General features: G+C 41.2%; 1 protein-coding gene across 2 annotated transcripts in view; it reads right to left on the minus strand.

Moving 5' to 3' along the window:
* Positions 1-1,235: 1,235 nt before the first annotated feature.
* The window catches only part of PDZD4 (PDZ domain containing 4), a 168,712-nt gene continuing 157,075 nt past the window's right edge, over positions 1,236-12,872 (minus strand). For both annotated transcript variants that reach the window (XM_073639822.1, XM_073639821.1), the window contains exons 3-8: positions 12,586-12,676; positions 11,016-11,114; positions 10,664-10,726; positions 8,703-8,804; positions 7,955-8,065; positions 1,236-7,383 (exon numbers count right to left, since the gene is read on the minus strand). In XM_073639822.1, coding sequence (XP_073495923.1) covers positions 5,767-7,383; positions 7,955-8,065; positions 8,703-8,804; positions 10,664-10,726; positions 11,016-11,114; positions 12,586-12,676 — 2,083 coding nt within the window. In that variant the 3' untranslated portion in view covers positions 1,236-5,766. The remainder of the gene's footprint in view (positions 7,384-7,954; positions 8,066-8,702; positions 8,805-10,663; positions 10,727-11,015; positions 11,115-12,585; positions 12,677-12,872) is intronic.

Genomic DNA, 12,872 nt, shown 5'->3' on the forward strand with positions numbered 1-12,872 from the left:
ATCCCTGTCTACCACCTTACCTGTGCTCTCCACAGTGCTACACCACCCTACATCTCCTTATCCCTGTCTACCACCCTACCTATGCTCTCCACAGTGCTACACTACCCTACATCTCCTCATCCCTGTCTACCACCTTACCTGTGCTCTCCACAGTGCTACACCACCCTACATCTCCTCATCCCTGTCTACCACCTTACCTTTGCTTTCCAAAGTGCTACACCACCCTACATCTCCTCATCCCTGTCTACCACCTTATCTGTGCTTTCCACAGTGCTGCACCGCCCTACATCTCCTCATCTCTGTGTACCACCTTACCTGTGCTCTCCACCATGCTTCACCGCCCTCCATCTCCTCATCTGTGTGTACCACCCTACCTGTACTCTCCACCATGCTTCACCGCCCTCCATCTCCTCATCTCTGTGTACCACCCTACCTGTACTCTCCACCATGCTTCACCGCCCTCCATCTCCTCATCTCTGCGTACCACCCTACCTGTGCTCTCCACCATGCTTCACCGCCCTCCATCTCCTCATCTCTGTGTACCACCCTACCTGTACTCTCCACCATGCTTCACCGCCCTCCATCTCCTCATCTCTGCGTACCACCCTACCTGTGCTCTCCACCATGCTTCACCGCCCTCCATCTCCTCATCTCTGTGTACCACCCTACCTGTACTCTCCACCATGCTTCACCGCCCTCCATCTCCTCATCTCTGTGTACCACCCTACCTGTGCTCTCCACCATGCTTCACCGCCCTCCATCTCCTCATCTCTGTGTACCACCCTACCTGTACTCTCCACCATGCTTCACCGCCCTCCATCTCCTCATCTCTGTCTACCACCCTACCTATGCTCTCCACAGTGCTACACCACCCTACATCTCCTCATCTCTGTGTACCACCCTACCTGTACTCTCCACCATGCTTCACCGCCCTACATCTACTCCCTCATCCCTGTCTATCACTTTACACCTGCTCTTCATTCTGCTAATGATCTAAGACTAACACACTACATAATCTGAACCTCCTACTCTCATCTCCAAGACTTCTCTCGTGTCACGGCTTATGCATATGTCCATATAGAGGAACTATGTATGTTTATCTATATTATCATTGATGATACCATTCATTTTCAAGATTCCAGCTGTCAGGAACAGACTCTATATAAAACTTTTTGATGTATTGTTAAATGCCCATCTTTGGCTGAGTGAAATGAATAAATGACAACCCGACACCATTTCCCTCCTATAAGAAAGGTAAAAGTTTATTAAGATTCTCGACCCAGTAGCAGAGAAGATGAGACACAGTAACAATGGAGATTGAAAGAAAGTCAAACAGACAACCCACAAGAGAAATCAAACACAAGTCTTTCAGCCCCCATCTACTCACTGAGCCTGAGAGGTGGACCTGGAAGGCACCACTGCAATGAAGGATGGATGCTGAACTGGAAGGACATTTGTGGGAGCGCTCATTAGGGGTAAGAGTTCCTTCTCCTCATTCATGGTGGTAGGTATGGCGTTACACGCGTTTGTGGAATTAGCATTTCTCTGTATTTTACATTTTCGAATGACATTAATAATTGCGGAAGTTCAATTAATTTCAATTATTGAACTTGTTAACTTGTATGTACCTTGCTTCGGAGAAACCCCCAACATTAATCTAATCTCAGCGATTGGCTGTAATCATCTGATAGCTGTTCAGTTTCCCTACAGCACCACCGCAGGAGAAATCAGGCATTGCACGGTACCTACTTTATTAAAATCAATAAGGCTGTGTGTCTAAAGAATGGAAACGGTGGGTCCTTCAAGGCAAGAGATAGTTTTTCTTTTGTAGTTCGTGACCGTGAGATGTCTCCATATAAAGGTATATGTTTTATGTTAATGTCAAGTTCCTTTCTATGTCTAAATCTAATTAATACGGTAAAAATATTTTTTAAATAAATTTGTGTGGTCCAAGGGTTTGGGAAAACTTAACGAGGACCTGACACCTTCAATAAATATAATTTTTTTTTAAACCTGGTGTAAAGGCCGCTGATCTCCTGAATCCAGTGATGTTTTTCTTTTGATTCTGCTCCTCTTCATTCCTGAGATATGGCCTTTATTCCGTGTATATAAATCTAGTAGTCTCCTTGGCCAACAGTGTGTGGTCCTCAACTCTTCTTCATAGGTGTCTTCTTGAGGACCACACCCAGTTACTTAAAAGACTATATTATATACAACAAATAAGGGGTCATATCTCAGGAACGGAGAGGCGCAGGAAGAAAAGAAGAACATCGCCAGATTCAGGAGAACCATGACATTTACACCAGGTAAAAATTATATGTATTTTATAAAGATTATATAATAAATACATATTTATGGCAAGTGACAGGTCCTCCTAGTGGCAGTGAATACCGTGAGGCTAAAAGATTCATCTTTCAAGAAATCTCAAAATATTTTGCAAAATTTTTAGCACAAAAATTCCACTTATAATATTATAAGTACATACGAAAGATATTTTATTAATGCAGGGCTTATATTCTGCCTTATTGAAATATCATTTAATTATGGTATTTCATTCAATGAACAGAACATCGAAACAAAATGAAACTGGTCCCATCTCCTCACATGCATATTTTTTGGCTATCAGGGGGAATATTATGAAAGTTTGTGCTAATGTTGTAATTTACCTATTTTTGTCTATGACAAATGACAAAAATGACAAATTGTTGTTTTTTTGCTGTACGTATTTGTTCGGAAAGGCACTGTCCCTTTGCTTCCTCCACTCGTCCTATCAAGTAAATCAAGTGGTGGATTCAAAGCTGAGAAGAGTAAAAAGCCCAGCAGGGTAGAGTCATTCAATGAGGGAGTGAAATTATGAATTAATTAGTAGTGAGCAAAATTTTATTTTTGAAATGTAGTTTTTTGAAAATGATAGGAATAGTTTAGGAATTTTTTAATTCTATTGATTTTGCTGAAGGGGATATCCCACAATTACAACTTATCGCCTGTTGACAAGATGGGGGTTCCTCCACCTTTTGGGAGAACTTGTGTCCTGTTGTCCTACTTTAATCAAGCAGTGGTCACGCATGAGCGTTGCCCCTCTATGATGGAGATTACCGAGTACAACGCAGTCCCATAAACTATGAATGGGCACAAAAACCTCCATTCTCATGATGATTGGTGAGGGTACCAGCAGTGGGATCTCCACCGATCAAACACTTATTACCTAGCCTATGGATAGATGACAATTTATAATTGTGGGACAAACCCTTTGAGTTTTCAGAAACACCATGGCCAGAACTGACACATAGTGTTGTGTATTGATTCCCTGTGTCAGTCAACGCCTCTTAAGGTCCTTAGTGGTCCTTAGATAAAATTTTAAAGGAAATGATACTTAGAAGTAAAAAGATTTGCAGGATCGTGGTTCAGTGGCCTCGTAGGAAGTCCACGGCCACCGAACCAGAGCTCTGCAGACCTCCTACATGTCGGCATTCCTGCTGCCTCTTCTGATTAGTAGGACAGGCACAACTTTATGTGGGCATCACACCTATTAATCAGAAGATACGCTGGGGATACTGACGGGTGGCAAGAGATTCACAGGACTACTGGCGTGCCCGCCGAACCGGGGTCCTATGAATCTTTTCACTCAACTCTCATAGTTGACAGAACTTCAATGGTCGTAAGTTGCAATAATTGACACAACCTATTGACCAGCGTTGTGATTTTTCTGGGGAAAAAAGATATGTGTATATATATATATATATATATATATATATATATATATATACCGTACACATTTTTTGTATCACAGGCAACATAATTTACTTAGAATAAGAGTTGTTTGGGCACAATGAACCAACAATATTACTCCATTTTTAAGGTTGCTCATCTTTCACAGTGCTAACGGCTTGTAAGCTTTGCCTTCGGATGGAATTAATCATCAGAAAATGACTTATTGTTTAAATGTTTTTTTTTGTTAGATGCCTTTTCATTTTTTTTTTTTCAGATCACAATCTCTATTAAAAGACAAAATTATTAATCCTGAAATTTTGACATTGCTTTTCACTAGACTCCTACTTTCTGTCCTTTCAGGAAGTGTTTTCCGCAGGCTCCTCCTCATCATCGGCAGGATTACAATAACCTCTAGACACTGCTGATAACACAGGATCCACCAATTACAATAGGCAATGTCACAGCTGAAGTGAAGGGATAATCCTGCCGTTTTTTGGGATAAAAAATGTACAAAAAACTTTGTTCCAATTCAATTAAAATGAGACATTACTGATACTTGTAAATTTATATATGAGTTTTTCTTACGCGTTTTCAGGCTACTAAAACCCTGTCCTTGCTCATGGATAACGCAAACGGATATTATCCTTCACACCAGACCCGGCTACCCCTGCCTTCACAATGAAGTTTGCACACACTCATTAGATACTTCAGTTTCAGGGTATGACAATTGTGGCTGTGTACATGTGTTGTTTCCTGAAACAGGAAGTTAGAATCTAAAAAGCCCGAGTAGCCAGTGTGAGAATTGCATGATTTCTATTTTTTATTTTTAATACAGATTGTGATATGCAAAAAAACCCAAAACATTGCCCCCTCCAACCCTCCAAAAAATCCATTCAATGCTAAAACCTGATTTAGACAGTAGGTCATTTTTTTGTGATAGCTTCCTTTTAACAAACACTAATTTGTTCACGTAAGGGATTTTTTTCTGTCTACAGCATCCTGCAATGAGATCTCATTTTCTCAGTAGTGCTTTTAAAATGAGTGACCTAGAGGACACCAGCTGATGGCGGTGAGATGAAGATCACATTTATTGTCACGTCTCATCTTCGAGAGCCATCGTGGAATCTCCAGATTAAAAAAAAAAAATGGACAAAGAAAGACCTTCTGCTCCCAGCAAAAATACCTCCATGTCATGCACCTTTTGTACCAGACTCACCACTTTCCTCTCTCTCAGGCTCGCACATTCAATGTCAAACAGAATCGTGGAAACAGAAACAGTTTTTAAAATCAGATCCCGAGATCACAATCACGTTGGAAACAATAGACAATTAAATCCTCTAAGACGTGAGCCTGCACAACGCCTTGTAACGAGCAGTTGTGTCCACAAGATAAAAGGCAGATTCTTTATCCAAATCTCGTAACGACCTCCATCCCTGTGCTATTATTATTGTTCTTCATCAACAAATTGGACATTGTCGATGTTGCTATGTTCTCTTTCACCACCAGGGGGCAGCGTTTAGTCTCTCTCTTTTTTTTCTTTTTTTTTCGTATTTAACCAGTTCCGTAACCATATTTTTCAACAAAGCCATGTAGAGGGACCACACCTTTTAGAAAGAAATAGCCTTGGCAAATGCAAATGGTATTCATTCACCCATTGGATTTTAAAAAGTAAATTGTGCTGTTTTTCATTCCAAGCTGGATGATGGATTGACTTATCCGCCTAGTTGCTTTTACGTTTTTTTGTTTTTTTTTAATTTGTATTTTTTTCTCCACCGCTGGACCAGTCCAGAATCGAGAAACTTTAAAAATGTCTTTGAAGTTGTGAAATCTACAAGCAAGAGCTGGTTTGAAAGTTAACCCTGTGTTTTAAGTACCTCTTAGATATCCCCCAAAAGACTGAGGAAAGAAAAAAAAAAAAAAAAAGATCTAAGAAAATGGAACTGAATGGGAAAACATAAAGAGTAAGCGAGTCTCCAAGGATGGTTGGTGTGGCACACAGACAGAAAGTAGAGAGGTTCTGATTTGGCAAGGATTGCTTGGCGTTTTGGATGCTCCTCAGACTGTGGTAACGGAGAGCAGGGGATTGTAAACCCGTTTTCCATCAGCTGAGCGTGTCCCATGAGCCAGCATTTCTTGGATGGTGATCCAGTTATCCAAGATCTTCTTATTACGCTTCTTCATAGTCTTGCGGTGGCTGAGGGCAATGATGCTCATCTCGCCTTTGCCGTCTGCACCCTGCTGCTGTTGCTGCTCTCTCAGGCAGTCCAACCTGCTCTGCATCATGAATTCCCTTCTCTTCCTTTGCTCCCGAGCTCTCATGAGATGTCTTTTCCTGTCTTCCTTACTCCAGTAACGCCCCATCTTCATCTCGCTTACAGCATCGTCATCGGTGGTCATCCCGCTACGCTCTTCTTTAATCTTCATTGCTCTTGCTTTCAGGAGGCGATCTCTGACTGGACGTTTGGCCACATAACGGGTACCATCACTTCTTACTTTTACTTTCCATTCCATTCTCGGCTCTATATGGGAGTGATTGCCTTGGGAAGCCCCCATAGTTTTTGTACACGTGGGGTCTATATCTAGTTCATCAAGACTTCTTGGTTGGGCCAATTGGAGGCAGCTTCGGTAACGTTCTCCACTTTGGGAGCGTTGGCGTCTGCTGAGATATGGGCTGTTCTCACGACTTCCCCGTTCTAACTCGCTCCCTTGTTTTGTTGCTCTTCTTAACCTTTCCTCTGTTGTATGCCTCCCTTCCCGACACAAGGATCGAAATTTTGGTGGCACAGGCTCAGGACTACCGGGATATGGAGGCACTTTCTTGCCATGTCCTCTGTTCATGTTAGCATTAGGTGATATTCCTTCTGCTGCTTGGGAAAATGCACCAGAGGGATCATTAATCCTCCGTAAGGGACTGTCTAGTGGTAATGGCGGTTCCATCATTAGTGGAGTACTCCGGCAACTCTCGCCAGTGTTATATGCACTGGTACTGTCCTTATCTGACCTTTCAGGGAGTTCTGTGATATCTGGAAGTTTTGTGGAACCATCAATGTTCCCACTTCCCCCACCCACAAACTCATAAAGACTCTCCTCTTCCTCTAAGAGCCAGGCTTTCATGCACCGTTCCCGTAATTGTTGCATCTTTTGGGCTCTTAGGACATTACGAAACTTGAACTCCAGGTGCCGCAGCTCTTCCTCTAGTACCGCCATCTCACGTAAAACACTTTCATTGCGATTCACATCTAGACCACCCTGTCGTGAAGCATAAAGAAAAGCAGGACCATTTCCATTCTCCATGTGGCAAGTAATTTCCAGCAGTTCTCGATATCTCTCATACTCCTCATCAGTTAATCCAGCACCTGGTGGAAGAACCTCATTGTAAGGTGCAGATCCATCAGCTGCCAGCAAAGAGTCCAAGCTATGGTGAAATTCACGACACTGAAGAGGATGCTGTGCGTCCGCCCGTAGGAAGCGTAGACGACGTTGACTGCCTGGTGTATTTGCGCTGCTGGTTTGGTCGTCACCCAAAATATCGTGTTCCGAACTTTCATCATTACGTGTGCTTTCATCTGTCCTCCCTACACCACTGTCCAGTTCCTGACTACGGCTTAAACCTGCTGGATGAGGAAAAGGTCGAGGAGACTTAGGGCTACCTTCAACTTCATCATTCTCAACCTAAAATAAAAAGAAAACTCATCATAGTAAGGAGACAATAAAACAAATATGAAATATTTAAAGGGGTATTTTAATTTTCATTTCCCCAGGTCTGGCGCCAAGTTTGCACCAGGGGACATGGGTTTTTTTGACACCAGAAAAGCCCTTTAAGGTGTCCATACACATGAAAATAGACTAGTTATGTTTGTTGGGTGAAATTAAGGAAATTCTAGTTTTGACTAACTGATGACACACTAGTTATGGCTGGCCATACACATCACATAGCTGTCAGCTAAATGATACCTCAGCCAACAATAATCTTTACCAAGCCCCCAATCCCATATCGAAGCGCATTCAGGTGGGCCGAACATGCATGTGTTCTCTCATTAGAAAAAAGGGAGTAAGTCGCTGGGTGAAATCTCTCTTAGTGGCTTATCTCCCAAAGAATGAAAGGAAATCCAACAGTCCTATGCTTTATCTCCCCCAACATCCTTCATCGGGAAGAGTCAGAAGGCTTCTGCTTCCACATATGTCGGATTGAAAAACTTTTTAACGATTTCAGACTTGATACCACAATGTTGTACATCTGTACCTGTTGTTGAGGTGGAGAGTTTAGCCTTTGTGCTTGTAGTTCCTGTTCATTTTCAGATACCAAATCATCCAAGAAGTCCTCTCTGTCACTATCCTTCCATCTTCTGTCCATCTAAAAGAACCAGAGGAGAATAATGGAGACTTATCTTCCCTTGAATCCCAGTAAGCAATGTTTCATATACGCATTCTTTGCCCTGTGATATGCCAATGAACTTTCAGAGGATGCCATGACTAGTAGCAATATTAGGGGGCAGTATGGAGGCACAATAATATGTTATCATAATTTTACAATGTAATCATTCTGATTTGAGGTGATGACGAGCTCAAGTTATTTCTTAGACACTGCTTGTCCATAGCATCAGCTGTGTCCAGTGTAAAGCCCGCCATACACAACAGATGGCTGGTGGCCGAATGGTGGTTCAGCCGATCAATCAGCTAGCAGCTGTAAGAAATATTCCCTGGTGACAAATCATTAACTATAAAATCAGTTCCAAATAAGATGGTGTTCTACTAGACCTTGAAGTCCATTTTTGTGTAAGAACTTGGCCAGTCCGACCTGGGTACAACCTTGGACTATCTATTATTGGGGATTCAAATGACTCAAGACAAGAGAAGATCTCAGCTCATATGTAAGAAGAAACCAACAAGCTAAGAGTTTTCATGATTGTTACCAAAGACTGGAGTGACTTCTACTTTCCAAATTACACAGAGCCTTAGGGACTGATGGAAACTGGAAGGAACAATCTTACCTCTGTCTCTGGACGGGCAACAAGCAAAGAAATATTTGTGCTTTCCTCTTGTGTTAGAATTGCGACTGCTTCTTCCCTGTTTTGCACATCCATTCCATTAATCTGTGGGAAAGGAAGAAAATACATGTAATTCACGTTGCCAGTAACTTTTTGTTAAAATCTTGATGTTGTTTAAATACTAGAAGGAGGTTTTCTAGTTTACACAGTTTTGGTCCCATAACTATAGTCAGAACAAGGAACCCTGACATTCATTTGGATGCCAGGAATGACCAAATGCGATGGTGACTGTACAAATGCAGGGAATTACAAGTGTGCAGTGTGTAGATATGCTGCACATGTCTGAAATAAATGCACCACCAAAAGTGGCTTCTTTTTTTCTTCAATTGTTTCCTTATTTGGAAAATGATTATGCTTATTGCTGTTGAGCTCTATTATAGAGATTAGGAGTAGTAGCTGACAAAAAAGACCAGAAAGACCAGACAGCGGTTCTTGAGTAGATCACTAGACCATCTATTACAGTGCATGCGTCCTTTCCATTGACATTTCACAATAAGATGTCGTGTGTATACATTTCTGCCTTTTATATGACTTGTATCGCACATTTTTCATTAGTTTTTCTCTATGCAGGCTCTAGGTTGGATTTTCAGTTGTTTCTGAGCTTGTGAGTTGAGACAGGAGAGAAAACATGAGGGATTCCTGCTCTTCTGTTTTCTATGTAGCACATATTTAGATGCTATAGCTATATGGAGGACGATTATACAGCATTACTGAGCAGTAAGGGCCTCAGGTGAGAAAAACACTTACTAGGAAGCTGCAGTATCAATTTTCTGTGTAACTGTGCGTCTCCCTCTCACTCTGCTTCTCATTTTACTCTTCCCTCCCTTCCTATCTGCGTAGACTTAAATTGGAAGCAGTAAACTAATCTCTCAAGTCAGCAGAAAGTCTGTCTTGTTTTGACCAATTTTGCATTCAATTCCATAGCGTATATCATACAAAGAGAAAGACAGTGATCTTAAAGGTGTATTCTCAAGTTTGGAAGTTGTCCTCTATCCCTGAGATAGGGCATGACATCACGATCGCTGGTAATAATCAGGCCACTGGGACCCCTACTGATCTCAAGAATCGGGGCACATGATAGACCTCAGTTGAAAATGCTCCACCAAACGTCACCAAGCATCTGAAAGGCTTTTCTCACTAAGGAAGCCATTCAACAAAAAATCAAAAGGAGCCACTTCAAAGTGGTACTCTTTAGAGCCCCGGTTGCCTTGATCGGTTGGATCCCAAGCGATAGGGAAGTTATCCCCTATCTAATTGGTAGGGAATAACTTCCAAACTTTTGAATACCCCTTTAAATAAAATTTCCAATACTATATTGATATTTCTCAGATCATAAATTAATAGTTGCTTGTCTACGTCACATGGTCCAAAAAATGTTGATTTGTTGGGGCAGATCAAGATGAGTCGATGAGTCTTTAAAAAAAATGAGCTGGAGCTTACCATCTGTAATGTGATGCTGGGTATGTACTATGCTCACCCATTCCTGTTTCTCATATTGCAAATTCTCCATCAACCCTAACCTCAGATTTGTATACCTAGTCTTCTTCCTATCATCTCTGGTACCATTCTACAAATCTACAAATCTCCATGCTGGTCAGATGATGCCATAAAAAACTACTCTGGGGGAACAACTTGAGCATTACCTTCAAGAAACTCTCTAACTTCTTGTTTTAATGGTGAATAACTGAGAATTTGTTGTCAAACCAGTGGGGTCCACAACCAGATTTCTGGACAGTCATGACATTATAAGTCCACATTTTAGCAATAGGATTGTAATCCCATATTGCGATCACACATCTTATTTTGTAGACACTTTCTTCATTATTACTCCTGGTGGACTCATCCTTTAAACTCGGCAAAGCAATAAAATGGTCCATGTTATATATGGTCTATGTCGCCATTACCTGTAGAATTCTGTCCCCTTCCCTTATCCTCCCATCTCTTGCCGCAATGCTGTTTGGATTCACCTTTAAGAGAGAAGAGAAAGATAAAAAAAAAAACATTAAGATGAGATATATAACCTTTCTGTTTCTTTAGCTGCATAACGACTCAACGTTCTATCAACTTCTGCAAATCATGTACTTGTTCTTAAAACTCCCACAACCTGCATAGATAAAAGTCTGGTGACAGATGAAACTCTTAGCAAGCTTGGAAGAGTAAAATACTAAAAGGCTGAGATGAAAGGAATTAACTCAATAGAGTAAATGTGGTAAGAGCAGAAGTAACACAGTTTGAGGAGGATTCACAGTTTCCTACCTCTCCGACATATATTCCCAAGTCTTCTTCATCATCAGTGCGATAGCAAACGGTTAGGCCGAGCTTGTCTTGATGGTTTATTTTACACAGCTCTACCTCCTGGTGGAGAGAAAAAGATGACCAGCAACTTAATCAAGTCATTTACTTTGGGTACAATGGTGTCTCTGCACTAGAGATCTTAGATGGCCACTTTCTGAAGGACCTGTCATTTATGGTTGGTCTGTCAAGGTTTCCGTCAACTATTGGCCGATTGAATACTTTGCACTGATAATGATATGAATATTTGTAAACTCATTTCACACCATATATGATCAACTTAATCAAGTCATTTGCTTTGGGTGCAATGGTGGCCCTACACTAAAGATCTTAGATGGCCACTTTCTGAAGGACTTGTCATTTATGGTTGGTCTGTCAAGGTTTCCGTCAACTATTGGCCGATTGAATACTTTGCACTGATAATGATATGAATATTTGTAAACTCATTTCACGCCATATATGATCATGCCCAATGGAGCATATCTTAGGTCATGAACGAATGTCCAAGAATGCCAACGACAGCACACGACAAAGATCAAACAAATCCAAGGCAGCAGATCATCTCTTCCATCAATATCTGTCCAAATTGGCATCTGTTATTCTCTTTCATGTCACAAAAAGCAGTGACCAATGACAAATTATGGCTTAAATCAACCTGCTAAAATTTCTAGTAAATGGCCAAAGTAAATCCTAATGTTGGGTTCCAATTATTGGACTAAGGTGGGTCATAAAAAAGCAACGATCATAGTCAACCAGAGTACAGAAGACAATAAAAATAGTCACGTTTTCAAGAAACATGGACATTAAAAAAATGGAAGTTATCCATTGAATAGATTAGACTGAAGATCACATATTATGACATATAGAGGGGGTCTCAGAACAGAACGGCTTGTAGAGCTTCTATTCTGGTGGACGCTAGTTGTCCAATGTATAACATGGATGGGCACTGTAGGGAAATGTATGGTTGATGCAGCTTTTCTTCCTTGGGGATGTTGGATTGATATTACACACTCTTGAAATCCTGATAGAAAAAGATGAGCTCACTAACATGCTGGCTGTTCAGGGAAGGAGGGAAGGGAAGGAGGGAAGACCACAAAGAACCAAGAAGAACATATGGTGGTCTGAGGGGAGCAGTGGGAAGAGTTAGCCATAGAATTCATGTAGAAAGAGGTGATGATGCACCAGGACCAATATATAATCAAGACCCAAGCGAATGCTCGATATCTACCAAAATCTGTGGCATTGAATAGAGTTAATCTTATTTACCGCTACCATAATCCCTAAATAAACAAATAAAAGTCAAATAAATAGTCAAATTTAGAGATTTGTTCAAAGGCCAAAGTACAAATTAGATGAAAGCAAAGGTCTCATCATAAAACCCCTATATCCGTCATATCATAAAGGAGGACCCTTTACCTGGGATCCCCAGAATGAAGACTCTCGCTCTGGAAGATTTGACTGATCCATGGACTGTCATGTTATTCTAATGGTATCAATATATAAAATGGATGTAAAGCACTATAAGGAAACTCACTTCATACTCCAGCTCGTCCGTGCGCTCTCCCTCGGGTTGTACTCCATCCATGAACTCAGACTGCTCGTAGAACTCGTTTCCAATTGGTGGCCTGTAAAATGGAGAAAAATTCACTCAGTAAGTCCCTGTGCTGTAATGCCTAAATATACCGGTCTATAATAATATACTTATTTATTACATTTCAACTATTAGCATTTGCTCACTGACACCAGATCGTTTCTCATGGTCATTTTTTCACCCATTAGGATTCTGGATGTCTATCTTACTTTTGGTTCCTTGTTCAGACC

This window comes from Phyllobates terribilis, unplaced genomic scaffold (genome assembly GCF_046119375.1).
Source record: "Phyllobates terribilis strain yellow unplaced genomic scaffold, ASM4611937v1 Scaffold_7__3_contigs__length_470593459, whole genome shotgun sequence".
Taxonomy (NCBI): domain Eukaryota; kingdom Metazoa; phylum Chordata; class Amphibia; order Anura; family Dendrobatidae; genus Phyllobates; species Phyllobates terribilis.